Consider the following 21,783-nt stretch of genomic DNA (forward strand, 5'->3'; position numbering starts at 1 on the left):
CCCTAAATACAGCAGCAATTACAGCAAATGAAACCAGCAGCTTTTTGACCCTGATTTAACATTTGGGAAGTGGCTCCCCACTGCAAACAGCAAATCTTCTTCAGCAGCATGGAAGCTGCCTGTGGGTGGCACGGTAATATAACATTCCCAGAGAGGAAAGGGGAAGGGAAGGGAGCTGCATCCCTCCTGGCTGCAAGATGTGGTGGGTGAGTGGGGTTTATCAGCCCTTGCACAAAGTAAACCTTATAAATCCTCCTGGACACCTGAAGGGCAGGAACACCTTCCCCTAGGGAAGCATGGCATGGAGCTGAGTGCAGCACGACTTCTAAGGCAGCTCCCAGTGACAAATGCTGGCTCTATTTAGCTATCAGTACAGCAAACACTTAGAGCTCCCCTCCAGCCCTTTTGGCAGCAGATCAACCAATCTGGAGGTGTGGATGCCCACAGGGGGAAAAACCTGGCTGAATAGAGCAAAGCAGCTTCCCTGCTCCTTGTCCTTGAAGCAGCTGAAGGGCTGCTTGCCTCCACCCAAATTATCTTCCTGAAAGCAAGGGCTGATCCATGCAGAGAACAGATGCTCTTATTACCATGGAAGCTGAAGCAGGAATAAGAGCATTCAACGGGCTATTCCTTGATCAACCTCCAAAAGCTGGAAGCCCAAAGTCACCAAAAAGAAGGCACGATTCACCCTCTGGATTCCTGACTGACAGCCCGACTGTAAAGCTTTAGATTTACCTCTAGTGTTGAGTAGGTGTGGAAGTTCTTCCCTAGAAGGCTTAAGCGATGTACGCATCCCCTGCAGGTTACCACATGTCTGCGTGCAGCTGGGATTTAGTACCCCATCCTCTCCAAACTCCATTCCAGGAGCTGTCTGCCCAATGTTCAGCAGTGCAGGTCATAAAAGACAAGATTTCAGCTTGGCTTAGCAAGAAACTCGCCACTTCAACACTTGAATCACACCACCCAAACCTCACCACCACCACAGAACAGTTCTATTGCAGCAATCTCTTCACTGGAGGAAGATGTACGTTTAATTCCAACCCAGAATAACACAACAGAGGGGTCAGAGATGAGAACTAAAAGTAACCCAAAACAGCCAGAAGACCAAGCTTGATATAATTAAAAACAGGGTATTAAAGATGTTCTAGAGGTCCATAAGACCAAAACGCAGCCCTTAATCTATCAACACATACAAACCCTTAATATATTTTGATACTGAAGAATGTAATCCCAGGCACACCAAAAGGAGATAAGGAAAAGAACTGATGGATCTGCAGCATTGTTTCCACAGAGGATCCCAGTTACCAGAGTCCCCACCTCATTTTTGCATGGGGGACTCAACAAAAGGGACCACCTTCACCAGCCTCAACATCCTACAAGTGAAAAACAATGAGTACTTGAGTGCAGAGCTCATTTGCTCCAAATCCAAGCTGTACTTTCTATTTCTACCTCTTTCCAAAGAGCATGAAATGACAAACTGAATTCTGGACTATGTAAATCCTGTATTAGGAATACCATTACTGCTGCTTGAGGCACCAGAACATCCCTAGCTACCATTAGATCAGGTTGCTCTAACCTGGCCTTTAACACCGCCAGGGATGGGACAGCCACAGCTTCTCTGGGCACCCTGTGCCACTGCTTAAAGGCTATAAACTAACACACACCCCATTAAACATTGAGCATCTCAGATTCAAACCCAAAAGTCAGCCTTAAACCAGCCTCATTGCAGACCATCAATAAAAGGACTCCTTTTCACACAGACCTTTTCCAGCTTATATTTTGCTTTTCCAGCTCATTCCAAACCACTCATCCCAGCTTTTTTTAAGGGAGAAAACACAGGGCTGCAGAAAGTCTCTCTTCCAAAAGCAACGAAATCCCAGCCCCAGCAGCACCACGCTTGGTTCAACCCTGGAACTGGCACCTTTCCATCGTGTCTTTCTGCTCCACTGATTGCAGTACAATGGGGTTTGCAGAAACTAAAACTCCTTTGGGCCCAGCACGTACCTGCTCATGCAAGAGGCTGCTGTTGTACCTCACCTTTAACCAACTCTATCCACCCAGAACCACGGGCACAGTGAGAAATGAGTGGCTCCAGGGTGAAGAAAGTGCACGGGACAGCTTGTGCGAAGCCAAGATCCAACCCTGCAAAGCACAGCAAGCAGACTCATGAGAGCAAGAAATGCAATGGGATTCCAGGATCAGCAACAAAATCTTCCATCCTCAACCCACCATAAGCAGCACTGTGGAGGCCTGTGGGCTGCACTGTGTATCATCCGCCTGCATTGCTCTACCCCGCACCCAAGAAGAGGGTAAACAACAGGGTGATTTATTTACCTTTGGCTTCTGGGGTGGATTACAAACCACCTCCACCTTACTTTGTGGTTTCCATTCTCGTCACGCTTTCAGTGCGAGCGCAGCACCCGAGCACGCGCTGCGGTGATGCCCTCTAATTCTGACTCCATCGACTTGATTTCAGTTGCAACCACTATTTCCTTACCAAAACGGGGCCACTTTGCCCCAGGCACTGCAAAAGGGGGTTGCAAAGCGGGTCTTCTTTTTGCCTCTTTTAAAGAAGAATGAACTCGGGCACTATTAAAGCACTACAATGAGTACTGAAAGCTCCCCTTGGCCCCTGCAGAAGCCGGCAGAGCTGAATGTGCCACATGGGTCCTTCCCAAGGCACCTCCAGTGTTCCTTCTCCAATGTCATGCTTCCTGGGATAAACAGACCACAGGGTACACGCAATCTGATTAAAGCCCACGTTTCACCAGTGCACACTGGAGCACATCAAGCAGGCACTCCTAATCAAATTCCATCTGAATGGCAATGCAATGTTCCCACGTGGAAAAAGATACAGGATACATGAGACCTGGGCTGTGCAGGTGCCTTTACCCACTGAAAGGCAACACTCATTAACTGGACACAGCTCAGCTATTGCAAACCAAATCTCCCTCTGAAAGGACACCCTGGAATCACGTCACTGCATCCACAGGAGCCTTAAATCCCGTCATTTGATTCCCATTTTGCTAAATGCAGCACAATTCAGTTGGAGCCTTACCTTTGCCTTCAGTCTCACTGCAGTCATTTCTAATGACTTCTGATTCAGACTGAATTTCACAGCCTGGTTCGGGCTGAAGGGGCCTTAAAGCTCCTCCAGCTCCAACCCCTGCCACGGGCAGGGACCCCTTCCACTGGAGCAGCTTGCTCCAAGCCCCTGTGTCCAACCTGGCCTTGAACACTGCCAGGGATGGGGCAGCCACAGCTTCTCTGGGCACCCTGTGCCAGCGCCTCAGCACCCTCACAGGGAAGAGCTTCTGCCTAAGGGCTGGTGTGCAAAGAGAGCACACCATAAAGAACCAAAGCAGCCCAATTTCTTTGATGTCTCACAAAAACAGTACTGTATTTGGGATAAAAGCAGCTTTTTGTCAGGAGAAAGCATTTATCTGTGTGAGGGAAAGGAAAGAACAGGCTGCCACAACTATTAACATAAAAGCCCCCTGGTAACAAACTATCCTGATGCTCTGCTGGCATCAGGAATCTCCTAGAGCAGCTGATGTCAATCCAAACCAGCCTGGTACAGCAAGCAGCTGGTTTGAATGCAATGCAGATCCTCAGCGTGTTTGTCACGAGGCCCACAAACAGTTGTTTGAGTGTTACGGGAAGGACTGAACACACAGGACCCCCTTTCATCAGTGACAGCAGCTTTAGGTGTTGACGCAGCTGCAAGCCAAAACAGGGGCTCACAGTTTGCTGGCACAGACAAGGGATTAGATTGGGTTAGGAAGGCATCAAGTCAGGCTTCCCCGCACCACAATCTGACCACAACCTTCTCAGCCCACCCCTTTATTCCCATAGCAAACACCAACGGGAAGGGGCCATCCTTCTCTTCCCATGCTGTTTGAGCCAGTTGAACCACTAAGCCATGAGTATCTGTACTGGATACTCTCAAAGTAGCTAATACTATGACAAAACAGGATTGCCTACTCATAAGGAGATGATTTGAGATCTCTGCTACAACTCCTCGGGTACACTTAGGAGCAAACACCAACAGATCCCATTGCACCAGGAGTTGCCAGCCCCAGGTTTCGATACCAGCAGGACCTTGCTGTTCATAACCCAAGGCCAGGTATGACCTGGGAATTCCAGTTCAACCAGTTCCACCCTTTCTGCCCCTCATTCCTCCCTGCTCTCTTGGAACAAAACCCTACCCCAGCCTCCACTGGGATAAGCAATTCATTGTAAAGCCCTGCAATGGAAAAGCCACCTGCTCCCCTCTCTAGAATTAAAAGCATTTCCAAACTGCAGCTCCCTTTCAGCCAGTGCAGACACATGGACACAACAGGCAAGCAGAGATTTCCACTTTCTTGCATGCCCTCCTCCCATTCAGTGCTATGCTCCAGGAAGGAAATAACCCCTCTGCAGAGGAAAGTGATAAGTCCTGAGAGCAGGCAATAAAATGCTGAAATGGGAGATCAGCTCCTGCCTTGCTCACACCTGCAGGACCTGCCCCTTTACTCCAGCTGACTCGGAGCACTGGCTGCAGTTCTGGTGTGCTCAGCATCAGAAGGACATGGAGCTGTTGGAACAAGTCCAGAGGAGGCCACAAGGATGAGCAGGGACTGGAGCACCTCCCGCATGGAGCCAGGCTGAGAACACTGGGGCTGTTCAGCCTGGAGAAGAGAAGCTGCGTGGAGACCTCAGAGCAGCTTCCAGTGTCTGAAGGGGGCTACAAGGATGCTGAGGAGGGACTCTTCATCAGGGACTGCAGTGACAGGAGAAGGGGTGATGGGTTCAAACTGAAACAGGGGAAGTTCACGTTAGATATAAGGAAGAAGTTCTTTACTGTGAGGGTGCTGAGGCGCTGGCCCAGGGTGCCCAGAGAAGCTGTGGCTGCCCCATCCCTGGCAGTGTTCAAGGCCAGGTTGGACACAGGGGCTTGGAGCAAGCTGCTCCAGTGGAAGGGTCTGGAACTGGATGAGCTTTAAGGCCTCTTCCAATCCAAACCAGGCTGAGATTCTATGAGTCTGCAGGTATTTAGGACTCCCAGCAGGAACAGGGCTGCACTAGGCAAAGGAGTGCCTGCCCACTATTCCAACAGATACACGCTGCTGCCTTTGCCAACACCCACTGCGAGAGGCTGCTCTCCTGGTGCTCTGCAGTGCACACCAAGCACCAGAGGCCAAAATCTGCTTCCCTTCTGCCCTGCCTGTGTCTGTCTGTGCTGTTTGGCACATCTGGCTGCCTGCAGCACACCTCCATTTCAAACACCAGCTGCTGACAGGGCTGGATTCCTGCTGTGGTTAATCATTGGCCAGCAGACCCTCGAGAAGGTGACACAGCAGCCAGGCAAAACCCTCCTTCTTCTCCATCCCCCCAGCTCCCATTGCCTAAGGACCAGTTCTTCCAGTCCCCTCGAGCATAGTGGGAGCTCTACCCACAAAGCCCATCCCACCAGCACCACTCAGGCGCTGTTTCTGTTCACTTTCAGCTCTGATGTCTTTGAGGACAAATCCTCACCTCCTTTACACAAGGTTCACTCATCCCAACCCAAAGACTCATCACTCATGAATCACACGTTATTATTGCTCCTGCCCGTCAAAACAGCACTGTCTCACCTTGCAGAACAATGGCGGTGCAGGACCAAACTGTTTCTGCCTCCAGTGCTGTAACAGAACAGGCAAATAAACCAGGACTTCCACTTTACCTGCAAAGTCTCTGCTTCACAGGCAAAGCTGCCCTGACCTCCAGCTGCAAGGGACACCTGCAGTAACCCAGCAGCTTATCCCCATGGAGGGTGAGACACCAACACTGCTGACACACACCAGCCTTCCCTGCGAGGGTGCCGGGACACTGGGATGGGTTGAACGGAGAAGCTGTGGCTGCCCCATCCCTGGCAGTGTTCAAGGCCAGGTTGGACACAGGGGCTTGGAGCAAGCTGCTCCAGTGGAAGGGGTCCCTGCCCGTGGCAGGGGTTGGAGCTGGAGGAGCTTTAAGGTCCCTTCCAACCCAAACCATTCCATGAGTCCATGAAATGTAGAAGGAAGCACTATCCACCACATTATCTTGATGTAAATCAAGCCCCTTGCTACTGACATTAAGAGCAAAGACCCAAATAGCTTCCTGCAGCAAAGTCACCTTGGAAATACCCAAGAACTTGAGCTTTCCCTAGAAGAGGACTAAAGTGCAAAGTGTCCCAGTAACTTCTGAGCTAACCGATAACGTCCAACCCTGAGGGAGCGCTTTGTGGAGAGCACAAGAGAACTCACCCTCACCTGCCCGTGTACGATCAGGAAGTTCTCCTGTGTGAAGTGACAATCAAGAGGCACTAAACCAAGCATCTCACACCAAAGAGGAATCCTCCTCTTTGCGCTTATAGGGGTGCAGGCACAGAGCATGGTGCAAACCTGAAGAGATGCTCACACCAGCTGTCAGACCCCCGTACACACACCACAAACAACATCAGCCCCCTCTCAAAATGACTCTGAGCAGCAGAACACGCTCAGGAATTGGCCTTAACAGTCACCAAACCCCTGCCACGAACCAAAAGGGAACTCCACCCCCTTGTTAAAGAGTTCACTGCTATAGAAACCATGATTAAATCCCCACGGCCATGAATCAGCCACCTGAAACAAAGGAACGCCTGGGCCGTGGCGCAAGCAGCCAGCACCAGCAGGCAGCCGGGCATGGCCCAGAGAACCCCCCCAACCCCAAACCCACAGCATCAGGCAAACCCAGCAGCTTCAGTAAGACACCTGATAGAGGAAATGTTGGTGGCAACTTTCTTACCTTTGGGGTTGTTTGATTTCAGGGCTTGTTTGGGGGCTTTGGCAGCGCTCAAAGCTGCACACACTCCTTACAGCAACAGAGCAAAGAGTTTCCTAATCCCCTGTGACACAAGTGGATAAAAAGCACCTGAAACCAAAGGCCAGGCACCTCTGGAGGAGCTGCCTCTCTCTGCACTGCGTTTCCAATCCATAGAAAAGCTGGAGGAACATGGCAGGGCTTAAGCAGCAGCTCCCCAGCTTAGGGTCTGACCAAAGTGGATTTCAAGGAGGTTTCATTTCCCCAGAGACTAATACCCTCCAATCAGAAGAAATCCTCCAAAAGAAGAGATTATCCATAAATTTACTACTTAGCAATGGTACTAACACTTGAACACTGCTGATTCAACCAGACCACAGCAGCAATACCCATCTGCTTTGACCTACCCAACACATATGTGCTACTCAGGCAAATGCTTCCTCCTGTTATTCATATTCCACTTAGTAAAGGCCCCATCTACACACCGTACAACATGTAGTAGGAAGGGACCCAGACCAGTATAACCTGGCTGCTAATTACGGCCCTTAAGGCTCAGTTGCATTAATGCATCCCTCTAGCTACAAACACGAGTATGACTACACCCTTACTAAGCACATGTAATCCTAGAGAAGAGAGACAGGGAAAAAGTGACTTGCCTGACATCAAACAGCACAGCAGCAACACAGCTGGGGGCTAAATTAGGCCTCCTGTCCACCCAAGCTTGCTTAAGTCCTCTGTACTCAGTCTAGTTGACAGGTAGACAGAGCCCAGTCATTAGAAGCCAGATTGAAGACTTCACTTTGCAGCTAAAAGCAGATGAGAAATAGCCCTGATGAACGTAATCACTAGGGTCAAATGGATTCTGGAGATGCAGCAGGCTCACAGCATTCCTTCGTTCGATTTTCCAAGCCAACACAGGTTTCTGCATGCCTAATGCTGGTGAGCTGGGCTGCACACACTGCAGTATGTTCAAAACACCTCCAAAAGCTGCTTAACACATTCAGCCTGAAAATTCCCGATTTCAACAAATCATGGAATGGTTTGAGTTGGAAGGGACCTTAAAGCTGATCCAGTCCCAACCCCTGCCACAGGCAGGGACACCTCCACTACAGCAGCTTGCTCCAAGCCCCTGTGTCCAACCTGGCCTTGATCTCATCTCAGTCTCCCCTCGGGCAGGTTAAAGCCATTCCCCTTGGCCTGTCCCTACAGGCCCTTGTCCAAAGCGCCTCTCCAGGTTTCTTGTCCCTTTAGTTTTCATCTGTGATCCCAAGCCTGTGACCCAGCCATCCCCCCCACACACCAACCTCCACACCACAGCTCCTTAGGAGACACAAAAAGTCCTCTGGGGCAGTGAAAACTCCTGGACAGTCACCACTTGAAAGCCCTTGGAGACCCTCAGCTGAAGATTCCCAGTATTCTGTGTATCTCCATGCCGACTCCTCACCTGGAGCCCATCCCTGGATTTGGGCTCAGGGTCCGGAAGGAGTTAAAGCCCTGCTCCAGAGCCAGCCAAGGGTATGACACTGACTGGTGCATTCCCTAACGCATGACCCCCCTGCACAGAGAAGAACTGGAAAGAGTTATCAGCAAGAGCTCCTAATTGAATGCTAAAAATAGACCTCTGAAAGCGCTTTCTTCCCCCTGACACAAAGGCTGACTGCTGCAGTCACACATCCATCTGTTTAACGGGCGCTCCAAACCCACCAGCAACAGAAACCCCAATATTCACAGTCACAAACCTCACACACAGCGTTTGTATGGAGAAAATCACAGCTAAACCACTCTTCCCTATGAGGGCAGTGGGACTCTGGAATGGGTTGAACAGAGAAGCTGTGGCTGCCCCATCCCTGGCACCCCATCCTGTTTGGGGGTCACCCATAGACCCCAGGAGTATCTGCAGCTTGCTTTGTGCATGGCATCACCCCAAGCAGTGGCTAACCCCAGTGCAGCTTCCCCCTCACACACACTCCCTGCCAGCCACAGGTTTTGTGTCTCTTATAGCTGAATATTCATCACCAAGTAACAGACCTGCAAGAAGTGCAGTGTCAGCGGTTTTTAATCCATCTAATTCTCCACCACATGCCAACCACAATGAAATTTGGTCAAAATAGAAGCCATTTGTTTAAATACAAGTGATTTGGCGCTCAAAACTGTCATCAAATTAAACTGGAAATCAAATTATCCAGTGACTGAGTGAAGGAGAAGGCTCCATAATCACAGCTTACGGAGCCAGCGCCATGAAAACAAGGATGCAATCACATTCCCCTTGTTTTGTGGCAGCCTCTCTGCACTGCCCTGTACTTCCAAAAGGATTCCCACATCCCATCTTCCAGGACTTGATGCTCTGTGCTTCCAATACAGCCTACTCCTTGGTAGTCCAGAACCACCTATTACCTGATAGCAAAGCCCTGTGAAAGCAGAAGCTGACACACTTGAAACCACACAAATTTAGGACACATCAGCACAGTTACTCCCAATGGGAAAAGGGGTTTGTTCCCAGCACCATCCAGGGTATTAACTTCAGCTGGCATAACAATGTGCCGAACAGAGTCCCTCCTAAGTGGCCTCATTTTGGCTTCTTTCCCCTCTTCATTGCATCCTCACGTGAACAGGGATTTAAGCTATCTAACGTTACAATTGTACGGCTACTCTTCAAAGTAATTTGGATGCATTTAAACCTATGTTTGAAGAGCCAAAGGCATTTACACCGAGATCAGAGCAGGCAGAGGAATTCCATTGCACCCCCATGCAACTTCTACAATTAGCCCATGAAGCTAATTCAGCTGAAGCAATCCTTCACCCACCGAGAACGGACCCCAGGGAACTTCATCCTTCCCCTTCCAGTGCAAGCAAACCCGGTTCTGCTCAGGACTCACTGGTGATCCTGTTTTTTAAAGGCAAGCTCCAAGCTTTGAGCTCACTCCCATACAATTCAAGGTTTATACAGAAGAGGAGCAATCACGACTGTTCCTCCCTTGCCAGCCTCGTGGAAGCAAACACGTGAACATCCTGATGTTGAGAAGGGAACTTTTTACTTCATTTCAACCTCGCAGAGCTGCAGAATGGTTTGGGTTGGAAGGGACCTTAAAGCTGATCCAGCTCCAACCCCTGCCACGGGCAGGGACCCCTTCCACTGGAGCAGCTTGCTCCAAGCCCCTGTGTCCAACCTGGCCTTGAACACTGCCAGGGATGGGGCAGCCACAGCTCCTCCGTTCAACCCATCCCAGTGTCCCAGCACCCTCACAGGGAAGAATTCCTTCCTAAGATCCCATCTCCTCTCCCTTCACCTTCTCCCATCGCTCACTTTGGTTCCACAGAGGGACTTTAAGCCCTCCCCTACCTCCACCTGCACAAACACACCGGGCACAAGGCGAAGCAGTCAATAATTCATCACCCTGCAAACACAATTACAGCAGAAAGCACAGCGGGGCCGGCTCCGGTTTCAGTCAACACCAAGACAGGACAGATCAAACAAAGAAATACCAATGGGGCTGCATCACAGAGAGCTTAAAGGAAGGTGAAAGCAACACAGAGAGAAACACAGGGTTAGTTTCAGGCACACAAGCCCTACGGACCACAGGGCACAGACACAGCGTGGCTTGAGGTGGACGGACTTTAAAGCTCACCCACCTCCAACCCCGGCCACAGGCAGGGACCTTCATTGGAGCAGTTTGCTCCAAGCCCCGTCCTTGACCGCTTGCACCAGGGATGGGGCAGCCTCTGCAGCCCGCTGGGTTCAGCGCGGGTTTAGAGCGGGACTTTGAGCTCTCGGAGGCGCAGTGACCGGCTCCAACAGGAACAGCCCCAGCCCCGGGTGTCCCGAGCACGGCGCGAACCGACCCTTGGTCCCTGTCCAGCCCCACACGCACCCCGCGGCCCCTCGCAGGGCCCTGTCCCACCCGCCGCGGGGCACAGGGACCGGACCGGACCCCGGCGGCTCCCCCGGCCTCACCTGCCGCCCGCGGCCCCGGCTGCTGCTCCGCTCCCGGCCCGGGCCCGCCGGAAGCCGCGGGGAAAGAGGCGCGCAGGGCACCATGGGAGTTGTAGTCCAAGGTGGTAGGACACGCCCCCTTGTCTGAGACCACGCCCCCTCGTAGAAGAACGCCCCGTGGTAGGCCACGCCCTCTTAATGTAGGCCACGCCTCCTACAATAGGCCACGCCCCCTATGCGCAGAACTGGGGTCGGGGCGATGCCGGATGCGGGTGACGGGGGGTGAGGGTGAGGGATGGGGATCATGGGGAAGTGGGGGCACTGTAGTGAGGAACAGGGGTCGTGTCCCAGCTCCATCCTGGTGTGCAGCAGGGATGTGGGGATGGTTTGGAGCAGGGATATGGAATGACTGCAGCAAGGATGTGGGGATGGTTTGGAGCAGGGATATGGAATGACTGCAGCAGGGATGTGAGGTGGTTTGAAGAAGGGAAGGTTTGCAATGGGGCAGGTTTGCAGTAGAGATATGAAAGGTTTGCAGTAGGAATGCAGCAGGGATGCAAGGCAGGATTGCAGCAGGCATGCTGGGCAGGATGACAGCAGGGCAGGGATGCAGCAGGGCTGCAAGGCAGGAATGCAGCTGGATGCAGGGCAGGGATGGAGGGCAGGATGGCAGCAGGGATGCATGGCAGCAGGGATGCAGGCATGCTGGGCAGGATGGCAGCAGGGCAGGGATGCAGAGCAGGGATGCAGGACAGGTTCGCAGCGCTGCTGCCGGTACCCAGCGAGTGGCGCTGCCGCCTCGGGGAAGCCGAGGCAAGCAGGAGCAGCCGGGAAAGGTCGGGAGCAGCAGAGAGCAGCCAGCCCCGGCTGCATCAGCCCCGAGCCGGTCCCTGGAGAGATGCCCCCGGTCCGGGGCTGGGGAAGGCCGCTCGGGATGGAAATGCGATGCGAGGCCAAGGACGAGAGGTCTGAGGTGCTGCGGAGCCGATTCAATCCCCCCCATTGAGCGGACAGGAGATAGGCACCCATCGGGGTGTTTGGTCCCCCGGCTGGTGCAGAGCCGGGGGTGCAGATGGCACCCCATAGCCCGGGCCAGGCTGGCACCCAGAGCCTGCAGTTCCCCCGGGATAAGCCCGATGTGTCCCCATCAAGGACAGCTTTCGGTGACAGCCGCATTGTCCCACTTCCATCCACAGCAAAGAGCTTATTCCCCCCCGCAGAGGAGCAGAGGGCCGGGTGCTGACCCACCCTCACCCTGCCAAGCTTTCCCTTTGGGATGGAGCCGCGTTGGAAGGGGCTCGTGGAGGCTCCTGGCACTCCAAAGGTGCCCACCACGGGGTGTAAGTGGGAGCCTGCCGGGTGCAGAGCTGCGTGGCTGGGTTAAACCTGGCTGCAGCAGCAGTGACGGTGCCAGCCCCACAGCAGGACCTGGTGGCAGGGGGCGGGTCACACAAGGCAGCAGCGCTGGCACCGGGCACAGGGATATTCTGGGCTCCATGGGCAGGACACATTCTGTTCCCATGAGCTAAGGCAGCAACAAGGGGCAGGTCCCTTCCCTCCCACCTCTCCGCCCCGCTGAACCCTCACTGGGGTGGCTCTGGGGCTTCAGTGCTGGGATGGGACTGGGAACACGGGAGTCAGTGTTTGGCCAAGGGTGACCACAGCAGCGTGCTCCCCATGGGGGGATGCGTGATCCCATGGGATAGAACCTCCACATCCACCTCACCCTCGAGGAGCTGCTTTGTTTCCAGCCTGAATTCACCCATTTCCAGCTGCTGGGTCCTGGGCACCCATGGGCTGATCCCTTGGGTCCATGAGCACCTTTGTCTCTGCTTTAACACACACAGCCTGAACTAGAGCCGCGCCAGGGCAGAGGGGCAGCAGAGCAGCAAGGATCGGGGGGATGAAGGGCATGGACCCTGCACATCAGGGATGGGCAGAAACAACAGCAAATAGCACAGAAACACTTTGGTCCTTCCATGCGGATGGGTTCTCGGGGAGAAAACCTTGGGTTTGTGACCTGAAACAGCACCTTCAGGCTTCCAGTTGAACGAAACCACTTCCAAGAGAGCCAGAAGGCAGCAGGAGCAATCCCTCCTCGGAGCCCATCTCCTTGCTGCTGCTTTTCCAACCATTGCCACTGATTTCACTTCCCCAAACGAGGCCATTTCCTCCCTTCGACACACAAACACACAGAGAACAGGGGGTTCTCTGCTGGCTCATAAGCGTTGTGCTCACCCTTACCTGTGCTTTGCTAAACCTGCCTGCAGCCATCAGCCATGCACGGTGCCCTGTACACGCACATCAAACCCTTCCCATGCTGCTGGGGTCTGAGCCACATCCAGCCCCACGTCCCCACGGCAAGTCCTACCTGTCTGAAGGGGCTGGACAGCGCCAGGGCTGGGATCCAGCTCCTGGGGCTGCAGGGATGGGGCTGGAACAGGGGCGCAGGCTGCTCCCTCCTCAAGGATCTTATCAGCAGCTGCCAGGGGCTCCTGCCTGCACCCTGATAAGTGCTGAGGTCCCTGTCACAAGGCTGGGGTGCCCCCAAGTGCTGCTTCACACCCCCCCCAGCTCCATCCCAGCAGCAGGAATGGAGCATCCCACCGGATGCCTACACTGGGATGAGTGCGGGTACCCCAAATCCTGGTACCCCAACACCAAGGAGATACGGATGGGCAGTACAAGGAGGGGTGCAGGGGAGCCCAACCCCTGAGGCAAATGGGACAAATGGGCCTCCCATTTGTCCCCTTGGAGAACCCAAGGCTGTTCCCAGGACACCGTCAGCCCCATCATGTGAGGGGAAAAGGAAGCTGCATCTCGCCCCTCCTGGATGGCAGCACATTGGGAAAGAGGAATAAAGAAAATGACCATTTTATTCTCTCAGACAAGGTCTGTACCCAAGGCCCAAAGGCATCACTGTGCCCAGGCAGGAGTAAATCCACCCCAAAACACATAGAAATAACTTAACTGGAGTAAGGGGCTACGGGGCCAACCCAAGAGTGGCTGAGCCAGGAACTGGGATTCATCCCAACAGGCACCCCCCTAGCGACCTGCACCCTGGGAGGTGCTCTGGATAAAGCTACAGCCACCCCATAGCCCACCCCACCGCCCTCAGAGCAGCCCATTCCCCACCTCAGGCAGAGGGGATGGCCCCAGGTCACAGCAGGGACAAGGCACGGAGATGCTGCAGCTTCTGCCCCAGCCGTGGGTGATCTCAGCTCGGCGATGAACAGCACCGGGGTGGACCCTTCCCAACGCTGCTGTGGTGCCCTCCTTGGGTGGGAAGGGGGTGCCAGGGCAGCACCTCCATGGCTTCCAGCACAGCATGACCCCAAGAAGCAGGAGCAAAGCCGGTGCCATCCCTCCTGTGGGGCTCTCTGCCACCTCCTCCTCGGTGACAACCTTAGTGCCGGGACATGGAACATGGACACCATGACTATATGGAACACCAGCACTGTATGGTGAAGGCAGCACCCACAGCACCCTGGGTTGGCTTCATCGAGCACCCCCAAGCCCAGGGCAGCATTGCAGGGTCTTCCTCGCACTGATGGCTATGGGGTCCCCTCTCTCGGGATGAGGGATGGGGAAGCCCCAACTCTCCTTCCACAGCTCCTTAAGCAGGAAGACAACATTCCAACAAAGTCCTTATGGTACCAGCTCCCCCCTTGGCTTCCTCCCAGAAGGAGGAGGAGGGAGCAGATGCTGGTCAGGTCATGTAGCGGGTGACGGCTCTCAGGGCATAGAGCAGAGCCGCCTGCATCCGAGCCTCCAGCAAGAGCAGGTTGATGTGCACCTACACAGGGAGAGCAGGGTCAGGCCATGGAGGGGCTCAGCACCCCCCAGGATGAGGAGGGGAAGGGATGGGACAGCACCTTCTCCGAGTGCTTGAAGTGTCTCCAGAACTGTGTGTACACCCGCTTGGTTGTCTTCTCTGGGTAGCAAGCCACCGTCTTGATGTAGATCTTCAAGTTGCGCTCCAGGAGTTGATTCACCTCCCCATAGTCATAGTCATCATAGCTGGGACAAAGAGGAGAGCACGTTACCCCGGGCACAGCCCCGGGACCCCCCAACAGCATCACTTTGCCTTATCTTAAACAGCAGCACCAAGACCAAGTCCGACCCCTCCGGCTAGAGCCGCTCATGGGCTCTACCCAAGGTGGAGGCCAGGCTGATGGACCCACCGGATGCCAAAGACACAGTGGACGTAGTTCCAGATGGCCCTGCGCAGCATGGACGTGTCCACACCGCAGTGCATGGCGATGGTGTTGTACGTTAGGTTGTAGACGACCTGGAACTTCTCATCCAGGAGCTGCCCCACGTCGGGGTAGAGGCGGTTGATGAGCGAGTAGCCGTGGTCCTCCCAGGTGTAATCCTGCCAGAGAAAGGATGCTGGGGTAGGGGCTTGATGGGGAATCGTGGGGCCATAGATTCCCAGCCTGGTCTGAGTTGGAAGGGACCATAAAGCTCATCCAGCTCCACGGGCAGGGACACCTTCCACTAGAGCAGCTTGCTCCATGCCCCTGTGTCCAACCTGGCCTTGAACACTGCCAGGGATGGGGCAGCCACAGCTTCTCCATTCAACCCATTGCAGTGTCCCAGCACCCTCACAGTGGTGGGAAAATTCCTTCCTAAGAGCTCATCTCAGTCTCCCCTCTGGCAGGTTAAAGCCGTTCCCCTTGGCCTGTCCCTGCAGGCCCTTGTCCCAAGCCCCTCTCCAGGTCTCCTGCAGCCCCTTTAGGCACTGGAGCTGCTCTGAGGTCTCCCCTTGGAGGCTGAACCAGCCCAGCTCTCTCAGTCTGGCTCCCTTCAAAGCCAGGGACCAGCCCCCTGCATCCCCTCCCTTTGTGCAGGATGGGATGTGAGCACCCACCTGCGCACGGAAGGTGGGGGGTGCCTGCTCCCCCCTCCGGGTGAAGTCCTTGTAGCCGAACTCAGGGTCCTCCACGAAGCAGAGCACGTTGGACTGCAGGGAGTGATCCGCAAGGTCTACGAGACACCACCGCAGTGGCCATGGGTAATGTGGGGTCATCACGGAGCTCATCCTGCTCATCCCTGCACTGTTCCCAGCTCCTTCCCCCCTCCCTGCCCCATGGAGACCCCACTTCCAGCCAGCAGCACCCCTGCTCCTCCTCACCCGAGGGAGCCACCAGCAAGCTCTCCGTCTTCTCCATCTCAAAGCGTGTTTCCATCTCCTCCTGCGTGACGCCCTCCTCCTCCTGTTGGCTCTCCTGCAGCAGCTTCATCCTCTCCATCAGCACCTCCACCTCCTGCATGGCATCTCTGGCCTGGGGAAGCAGAGCCCAGGGTCAAGGCTGCAGAGGGGTGGCAAAGGGGAGCAGGGAGCTGCTTGCAGCTCTGAGCCAGCCGCAGCCTCCAGTCCTTGCCCAGACCCCAGCTCTTCCCATGCCTCATCCCTGGCACTGGGAAGATGGCTCTAAAGCATCTGCTGCTCCCAGCGGAAGCCCCATAGGGCAGTCCATCACCCCACCATGCCCTCCCTCCCCACCCCAACCCCTGCAAGGCAGAGCCCCCTCTTTTACCCCAGAGCCCCCCATGCTGTCCTCAAAGGCCGGGCTGCTGTCGCTGTGGGTCGGGGGGGGCCAGCAGCCCTGTCCTCCTTCCTGGTCCTCCTCGGGGTTGATGCCGCAGCCGAAGACGAAGGATGCGAGGGAGTGGTAATGGGTGAGGAGCACCAGGGCCTGCACCAGCTCTGCCAGGGACCAACTGTTCTCCCCTGTCTTCAGCAGAGCCTGCAAGGGATACGGCATTGGAGAGGTCCCCCCACAGCTGCACCCCCCATCACACCCCAGAGCCATGGGACTGGGAGACATGAGCGGGTTTGAGATGTGCCCCCCATAGACCAGCCATAGGGCACAAGCCACCCGTTCCCACGGGTTCAGCCCGGGAGGGGGTTGTACAAGCAGGATGTGCCCCCCCCCCCAACTGGCTGTGGGTTGTGGGGTGCTCTCACCTCGATGTGCTCCTTGGTGATGAGCCAGGGCCGGTGCGCCAGCAGCTTGTTGATCTCATTGAGGTTCCTGAGCTTCGGGGGGGCACAGTGCAGCCCCTGCAGCCATGCAGGGTTCCCCCCCACCTGCAGGAACTCCCCCATGTGCAAGCCCACCAGGTAGGAGCACTGGTGCCGAGCTGCTGCCTGTGGGGAGAGCCGGCGCAGTCAGCACCCAACCCTGCTATGAGGCCTTGGAGAAGCCACAGCAAGGAGCCACCACCTCCCTCTATCCCTCTTGGAGGATTTTCCTTAGGGATAAGTGTCCAGACAGGAGTCTCTGCCCCACCCTCCACCACCATCAGTGCCAGTCCCCATGGACTGATGTGTACCCAGGGCATCAGTACCAGTACCCCAAGATGCTGGGTGCCCAGGATAGGGACCATGCAACCAAGCCTCTGGGACCACAGCTCCGAGGAGGACCCATCACTGAGGTCCCAAAAGCCCAGGAGGAGATCCCAGAGCCCAAAGCAGCCCCATGCTCACCATGATGGCGATGTAGTGGCGCTTGTGGTAGGGCAGGGGCCCGTCCATGCGCAGCAGGAGGCACTGGGTCTTCCAGAAGCTGCTGAGGTACTGGGGGTGCAGCCCCATGACCATGGTGATGTTGTCCACCCGGCCCGCCGAGACAAAGGCCTCGATGAGGAGCTGGCGCAGGCTGCTCTCCATCCCCTCCTGCAGGATCTGTGGGCATGGGGAGAGGAGGACTTTGTGCTGCAGCCCCCCCGTCCTATAGGGACACCCCCTAAACCCAAGCATCAGCACTCAGCAGCACCCATCCCACCCCACTGAGCACTCACCCCTGCCCGGTACGGACATCGCCTCTGCTCCCCACTGCTCCCAGCTCTGGGGGGCTCCATGGCAGACCCTGCACAGCCCCACCAGTGGGGTTGTTTGGTTGTTTGGGCCCTGGTGTGCAATGGGGAGGAGGAGACAGGTCCCGCCCCCCCTAGCCACTCTGGGTGACGAAACCGCTCTGTTATCTCCAGTGCAGGCGGAACATCTGGGACACAGGCACCGGGTGCTGAGATAGGGCTGAGGGTGCCCTATGGGGACTGTAGGGTGTTATTTGGGGGTGGCAGCACAGGGGAAGGCGTTTGGATGAATGGCGAAACTGAGGCACGGCAGGGTGGAACACAACTGCTCCCCCCACTGCCACAAGGGGGACAGCAGAGTGGGGACCCTTCCCCATCTCACCCCAGCACTAGCAATAGAGGGTGGCAATCCTGCCCTGTTCCCCGCCAGCACCCACCCAGGACCATCCCCATCCTCTCACCTCCTGCAGGGGGATGAAGGCACTGGGCGCCTTCTGCAGCTCCTGGGGGACCTGGATCCCTGTGTCCTAGGAAGGAAGGAACAGCAGTGTCAGCCCGGCCACTGAGTGTCCCAGGGACATGGGTGTCAACGGCAGACAGGGGACACGCAGCACCCATGGGTGTCAACGGCAGACAGGGGACACGCAGCACCCATGGGTGTCAACAGCAGACAGGGGACACGCAGCACCCGTGGGTGCCAACCGCAGACCGCACACCCCACTCTCCGTGGTGCCCTGTTAAGGACCTTGCCCCAGCGCCTGCATCCAGCAGCTCCCATCGCTTCCAACAGGATGCTCCTGCCCTGAGTCACCCACCACTGAAGAGCCTGCGGTGACACTGGGGTGACAGCGGGTGCTGAGCTGGCTCGGTGCTGACTCACGTTTGGGGGCAAAAGAGCAGCTCTGGTGCTTCAGGAGGCTCCCTTGGGAGCCAGCAATGCAAATCCACGGGGACAGACGGTGGATTTCCAGCCCGGGTGGCAGGAAGGAGCCTGGAGCCCGGCAATGACAGCTCAGGGTGACCTTGGAAGGTGCATTTTAACCATCCCTCCGAAGAGGCTCGTTCTGTTTGGTTGCATTAAGCGATGCTCAGTGGTTAACCCTCACTGCACCACTGCTGCGTAAGGTACCACCTCCTGCTTCCACTGCTGGGGAAACTGAGGCACGGAGGCGATGCGCTGGTCCTGACCTGCTCCACAACCTGCTCCCAACCTCCTGCCAGCCCTGGGGCTCTATGGAGACACTGGGGAAGGAGTTAATCCCTCGGGAGCAGGCGCAGGGTGTGCCAAGCAGCGCTGGTGCCAGTGCTTAGTCAGGTGTTGGAAAATCATTCCCGATAAGGGGAGGTTAAGCAAACACCCTGCAGGCACCCGGCAGAGCCGGTCTGCCCCTCAGAACCATCTCCTGCCTGGAAAGGGGCTGGAAGCTGCCCCATGGCTGTACTGGGGGGTGAGAGCAGCACCAAGGGCAGGGTGGATGGGACGGCTCCAGCCCACGGTACCAAGGTCTAGGGCATCCCCACCAGCACCGGCCTCCCCCAGCTGGCTCCAAAGCATCAGGACAACACGGGAGTGTTAAAGACTTTCAAGTCTTCAAGAGATGCCATTCCCAGCTTCCCAGGAAAGTTGGAATGTTGGAGGACCGAAGTTGCAGATTGGCAACAGGGATATCCCATAAAACCCCACAGGCACCTCAGGGACTCACATTCTGCACATTAGCCTCCAAGTCCAAAAGCCATGGGTGATGCTTTCCATGGGGACATGGAAAGAGATTCCATTCCCAGTTTGGGAATAGCAGCAATTGGACGGAGCCCCCAGGGGCCCCTTGTCTCACCTCCCAGCCCACACCTCCAGGCAGAACCTCAGCTCCACAGCATTAAGGACATCCCAAAATCCCCCCTTTCAACCATCCCAATGCCAGGATGGGGCCAATCCATCCGCAGCACCCCTGGGTGGGCTCCCAGCAGCACCCTTATCCTTAGGCTGGAGCCGGCCCCGGCTCCTCCACCATATCCCCGGTTCCCCGCTCCCTACAACCAGCCCAGGGGGGGACAGACAGCGGATGGATCACCCCATCCCACCCCGGGAGGGCGATGCCAATCGGGATAGCCCCGGGCAGCCCGGCCCGGCCCTTACCTCGCAGCCCCGCCGGCCCCCGCAGCCCCGGTACTGCCGCAGCCCCGCGGGGCCGCACGGAGAACCGGCCACCAGCATGGCGGGGCCGGCCCCGGGGGGGGACGCGGGGGGTCCCGGGGTCCCCCCGGGCTCTAGAACGCTGCAAGCTCCAGGGGCCCCGGCGCCCGCACGGCTTTCATAGCGCGGCGGCTGGGAAGCCACGCCCTCTTCTGCGGCTCTGCCAATGGGCAAAGAGGAGGCGTGGCCAAGGCGCAGCCGTCAGCCAATGGGGAGCAGCGGCGGCGCGGGGAGTGATGGGGGTTGTAGTTCGCGGTGAGTCCCAGCGGAAGGAGCCGGACCGTCACCCGCATCATTCCCATCCCTGGATACAGCGAGCGATGGAAAACGACTGCTGGGGCCAAGGGAAAAAAGGAACCAGCTAGAATCCCCCTCCTGCCACCCGAACCCCCCATGCATCCCTACAGGACACTGGGATTCACCCACCGTGGAGGAGCCCCAAGAGTTGTAGCTCCCATCCTCTGGAATAACACCACCCAAAGCCAATAAAAAAGGAAATAAGTCAAAAAATAACCCCTCTCATCCCCCCACCGCGGGCGGCCACCGACGGCTGCACTGATAACAACCTGCTGCTGCTTGACAGCCTGCACATGGCAAAGTCCAGCCGATGGGAATGGCTGCACAAACAACTCCGGATTTGCCTGGAAACAGCTTCCAGCAGCTCCGGCCCAAGCTTCGGCCCATTAACCCAGCATGGCATGAACCCAATGTGGTGGCACAGCCAAGAGTGTCAGCTGCCCCCTGGACGGCTGCTCCTTGTCCTTGTCCCGTTCCCAGCGCAGCTCAGACACCCAACACCCTGCTGCTAATTATAGGGGTGTTTTGCTGTCTCCGTTCTCCCTTTTCTGCCCCCCCTCCAAAAGCTCTGGACACGAGGGTGACACGTTGACAGGGCCACGAGGTCCACAGGGCTGTGGTGAGAGGTGGGCTCACCTCTCCGGGCAGGGATCCAGTTGGAGATGCTGCCAAGTATCCGATGTAAAAATATCCCATCAGAAGACAGCAAAGGCTGTGCCAGGAGGATGTTTTCCCTGGAGCTGGCACGCTGGTGCAGGGAGCAAGAGCAGAGCAGCACACAATTAATCCCATCTGTTCCACAGCCCCAGATCAGCCCATCCCAGCCAATGAGCACCAGGGTTTGCACCCTGCCATGCGGGTGCCAGAATCCTGGAATGGTTTGGGTTGGAAGGGACCTTAAAGCACATCCAGGGCAGGGACATCTTCCATTAGAGCAGGTTGCTCTAAGCCCTGTCCAATCTGGCCCTGACCACTTCCAAGCGACAGTGCCTCCAGCCCTGCCCTGGGCAGCCTGTTCCAATGCCTGAGCCCCCTTTGGGAAAGGAATTGTTCCCAATCTCCATCTAAACCTCCCCTGGTGCAGCTTGAAGCTGTTTCCTCTTGTCCCATTCCTTGTTCCTTGAGAGCAGAGACTGATCCCACCTCACTGCAACCTCCTGTCAGGTACTTGTAGAGAGCAGTAAGGTCCCCCTGAGCCTTCTCCAGGTCACTCAGCCATTCCTCCTCAGACTCGTGCTCCAGGCTCTGTTGCCCACTTGCTCCTCAAGGAAATACAACTGGAGGGTTTCTCCACGCTGGTTGAGCCCAGGCACACAGCAGCATTCCAGTGAGGCCCACTGCAATATTCCTTGGAAAAAGGGTGACAAAGGAGATGCAACATTTCCTTGAGAGAGGAATCCGAGAGCAGAACCCAACCACCCTGTTCCCACCACCACCAATCACGGGAAACAAGCGACAGCTCAGCAATTCCTTAGGGACTGACAGTGCTCGAGACGCTGACTGGACAAGTCTCGCTTGGGTTGAAGAGCTGCAAGGAAGCTGAGCAGGGAGGCAATGCCTATTGCTCAACATAAGTCACCTTAGAGCAAACAGCAAGGTTGACTGAGGACAACTGTTTGGGATGTCACCAAGTTGGTGGTTTTGGCCAGCCTGGACTCTGAGGACAAACGGAAGCAGCACAGACCACACAGGGACTGTCCATAGGGAGCCCCTGGAGCAGATAAGACACCCATCACTG

At 56.0% G+C, this 21,783-nt stretch overlaps 2 protein-coding genes across 14 annotated transcripts in view; both read right to left on the reverse strand.

The window, feature by feature from the left end:
- PHACTR4 (phosphatase and actin regulator 4) overlaps positions 1 to 14,001 on the reverse strand; it is a 59,969-nt gene extending 45,968 nt beyond the window's left edge. For 3 of the 12 annotated variants that reach the window (XM_080632620.1, XM_080632621.1, XM_080632610.1), the window contains exon 1: positions 13,868 to 14,001. The gene's annotated coding sequence lies outside the window, so the exon portion shown is untranslated. Of the gene's footprint in view, positions 1 to 2,004; positions 2,143 to 10,753; positions 10,804 to 12,764; positions 12,908 to 12,976; positions 13,062 to 13,103; positions 13,207 to 13,867 lie in introns of those variants that run through there. The other 9 variants (XM_080632617.1, XM_080632611.1, XM_080632615.1 and 6 more) reach the window with 8 other exon arrangements.
- On the reverse strand, positions 13,591 to 21,370 carry SESN2 (sestrin 2). 2 transcript variants are annotated; one of them, XM_080632623.1, is made up of 10 exons: positions 20,682 to 21,370; positions 18,019 to 18,084; positions 17,229 to 17,426; positions 16,707 to 16,889; positions 16,276 to 16,485; positions 15,870 to 16,020; positions 15,606 to 15,721; positions 14,917 to 15,107; positions 14,608 to 14,752; positions 13,591 to 14,528 (listed from the first exon to the last, which is right to left on the reverse strand). In XM_080632623.1, exons 1-10 carry the CDS (start codon positions 20,835 to 20,837, stop codon positions 14,442 to 14,444), a joined length of 1,503 nt encoding a protein of 500 aa, XP_080488749.1. In that variant the 5' UTR covers positions 20,838 to 21,370; the 3' UTR covers positions 13,591 to 14,441. The 2 variants fall into 2 exon arrangements, with proteins under 2 accessions (XP_080488749.1, XP_080488750.1); XM_080632624.1 differs by lacking the exon at positions 20,682 to 21,370 and adding an exon at positions 19,692 to 20,033.
- Positions 21,371 to 21,783: the final 413 nt, after the last annotated feature.

This window comes from Psittacula echo, assembly GCF_963264785.1.
Source record: "Psittacula echo genome assembly, chromosome: 21".
NCBI classification, from domain to species: Eukaryota; Metazoa; Chordata; class Aves; order Psittaciformes; family Psittacidae; genus Psittacula; species Psittacula echo.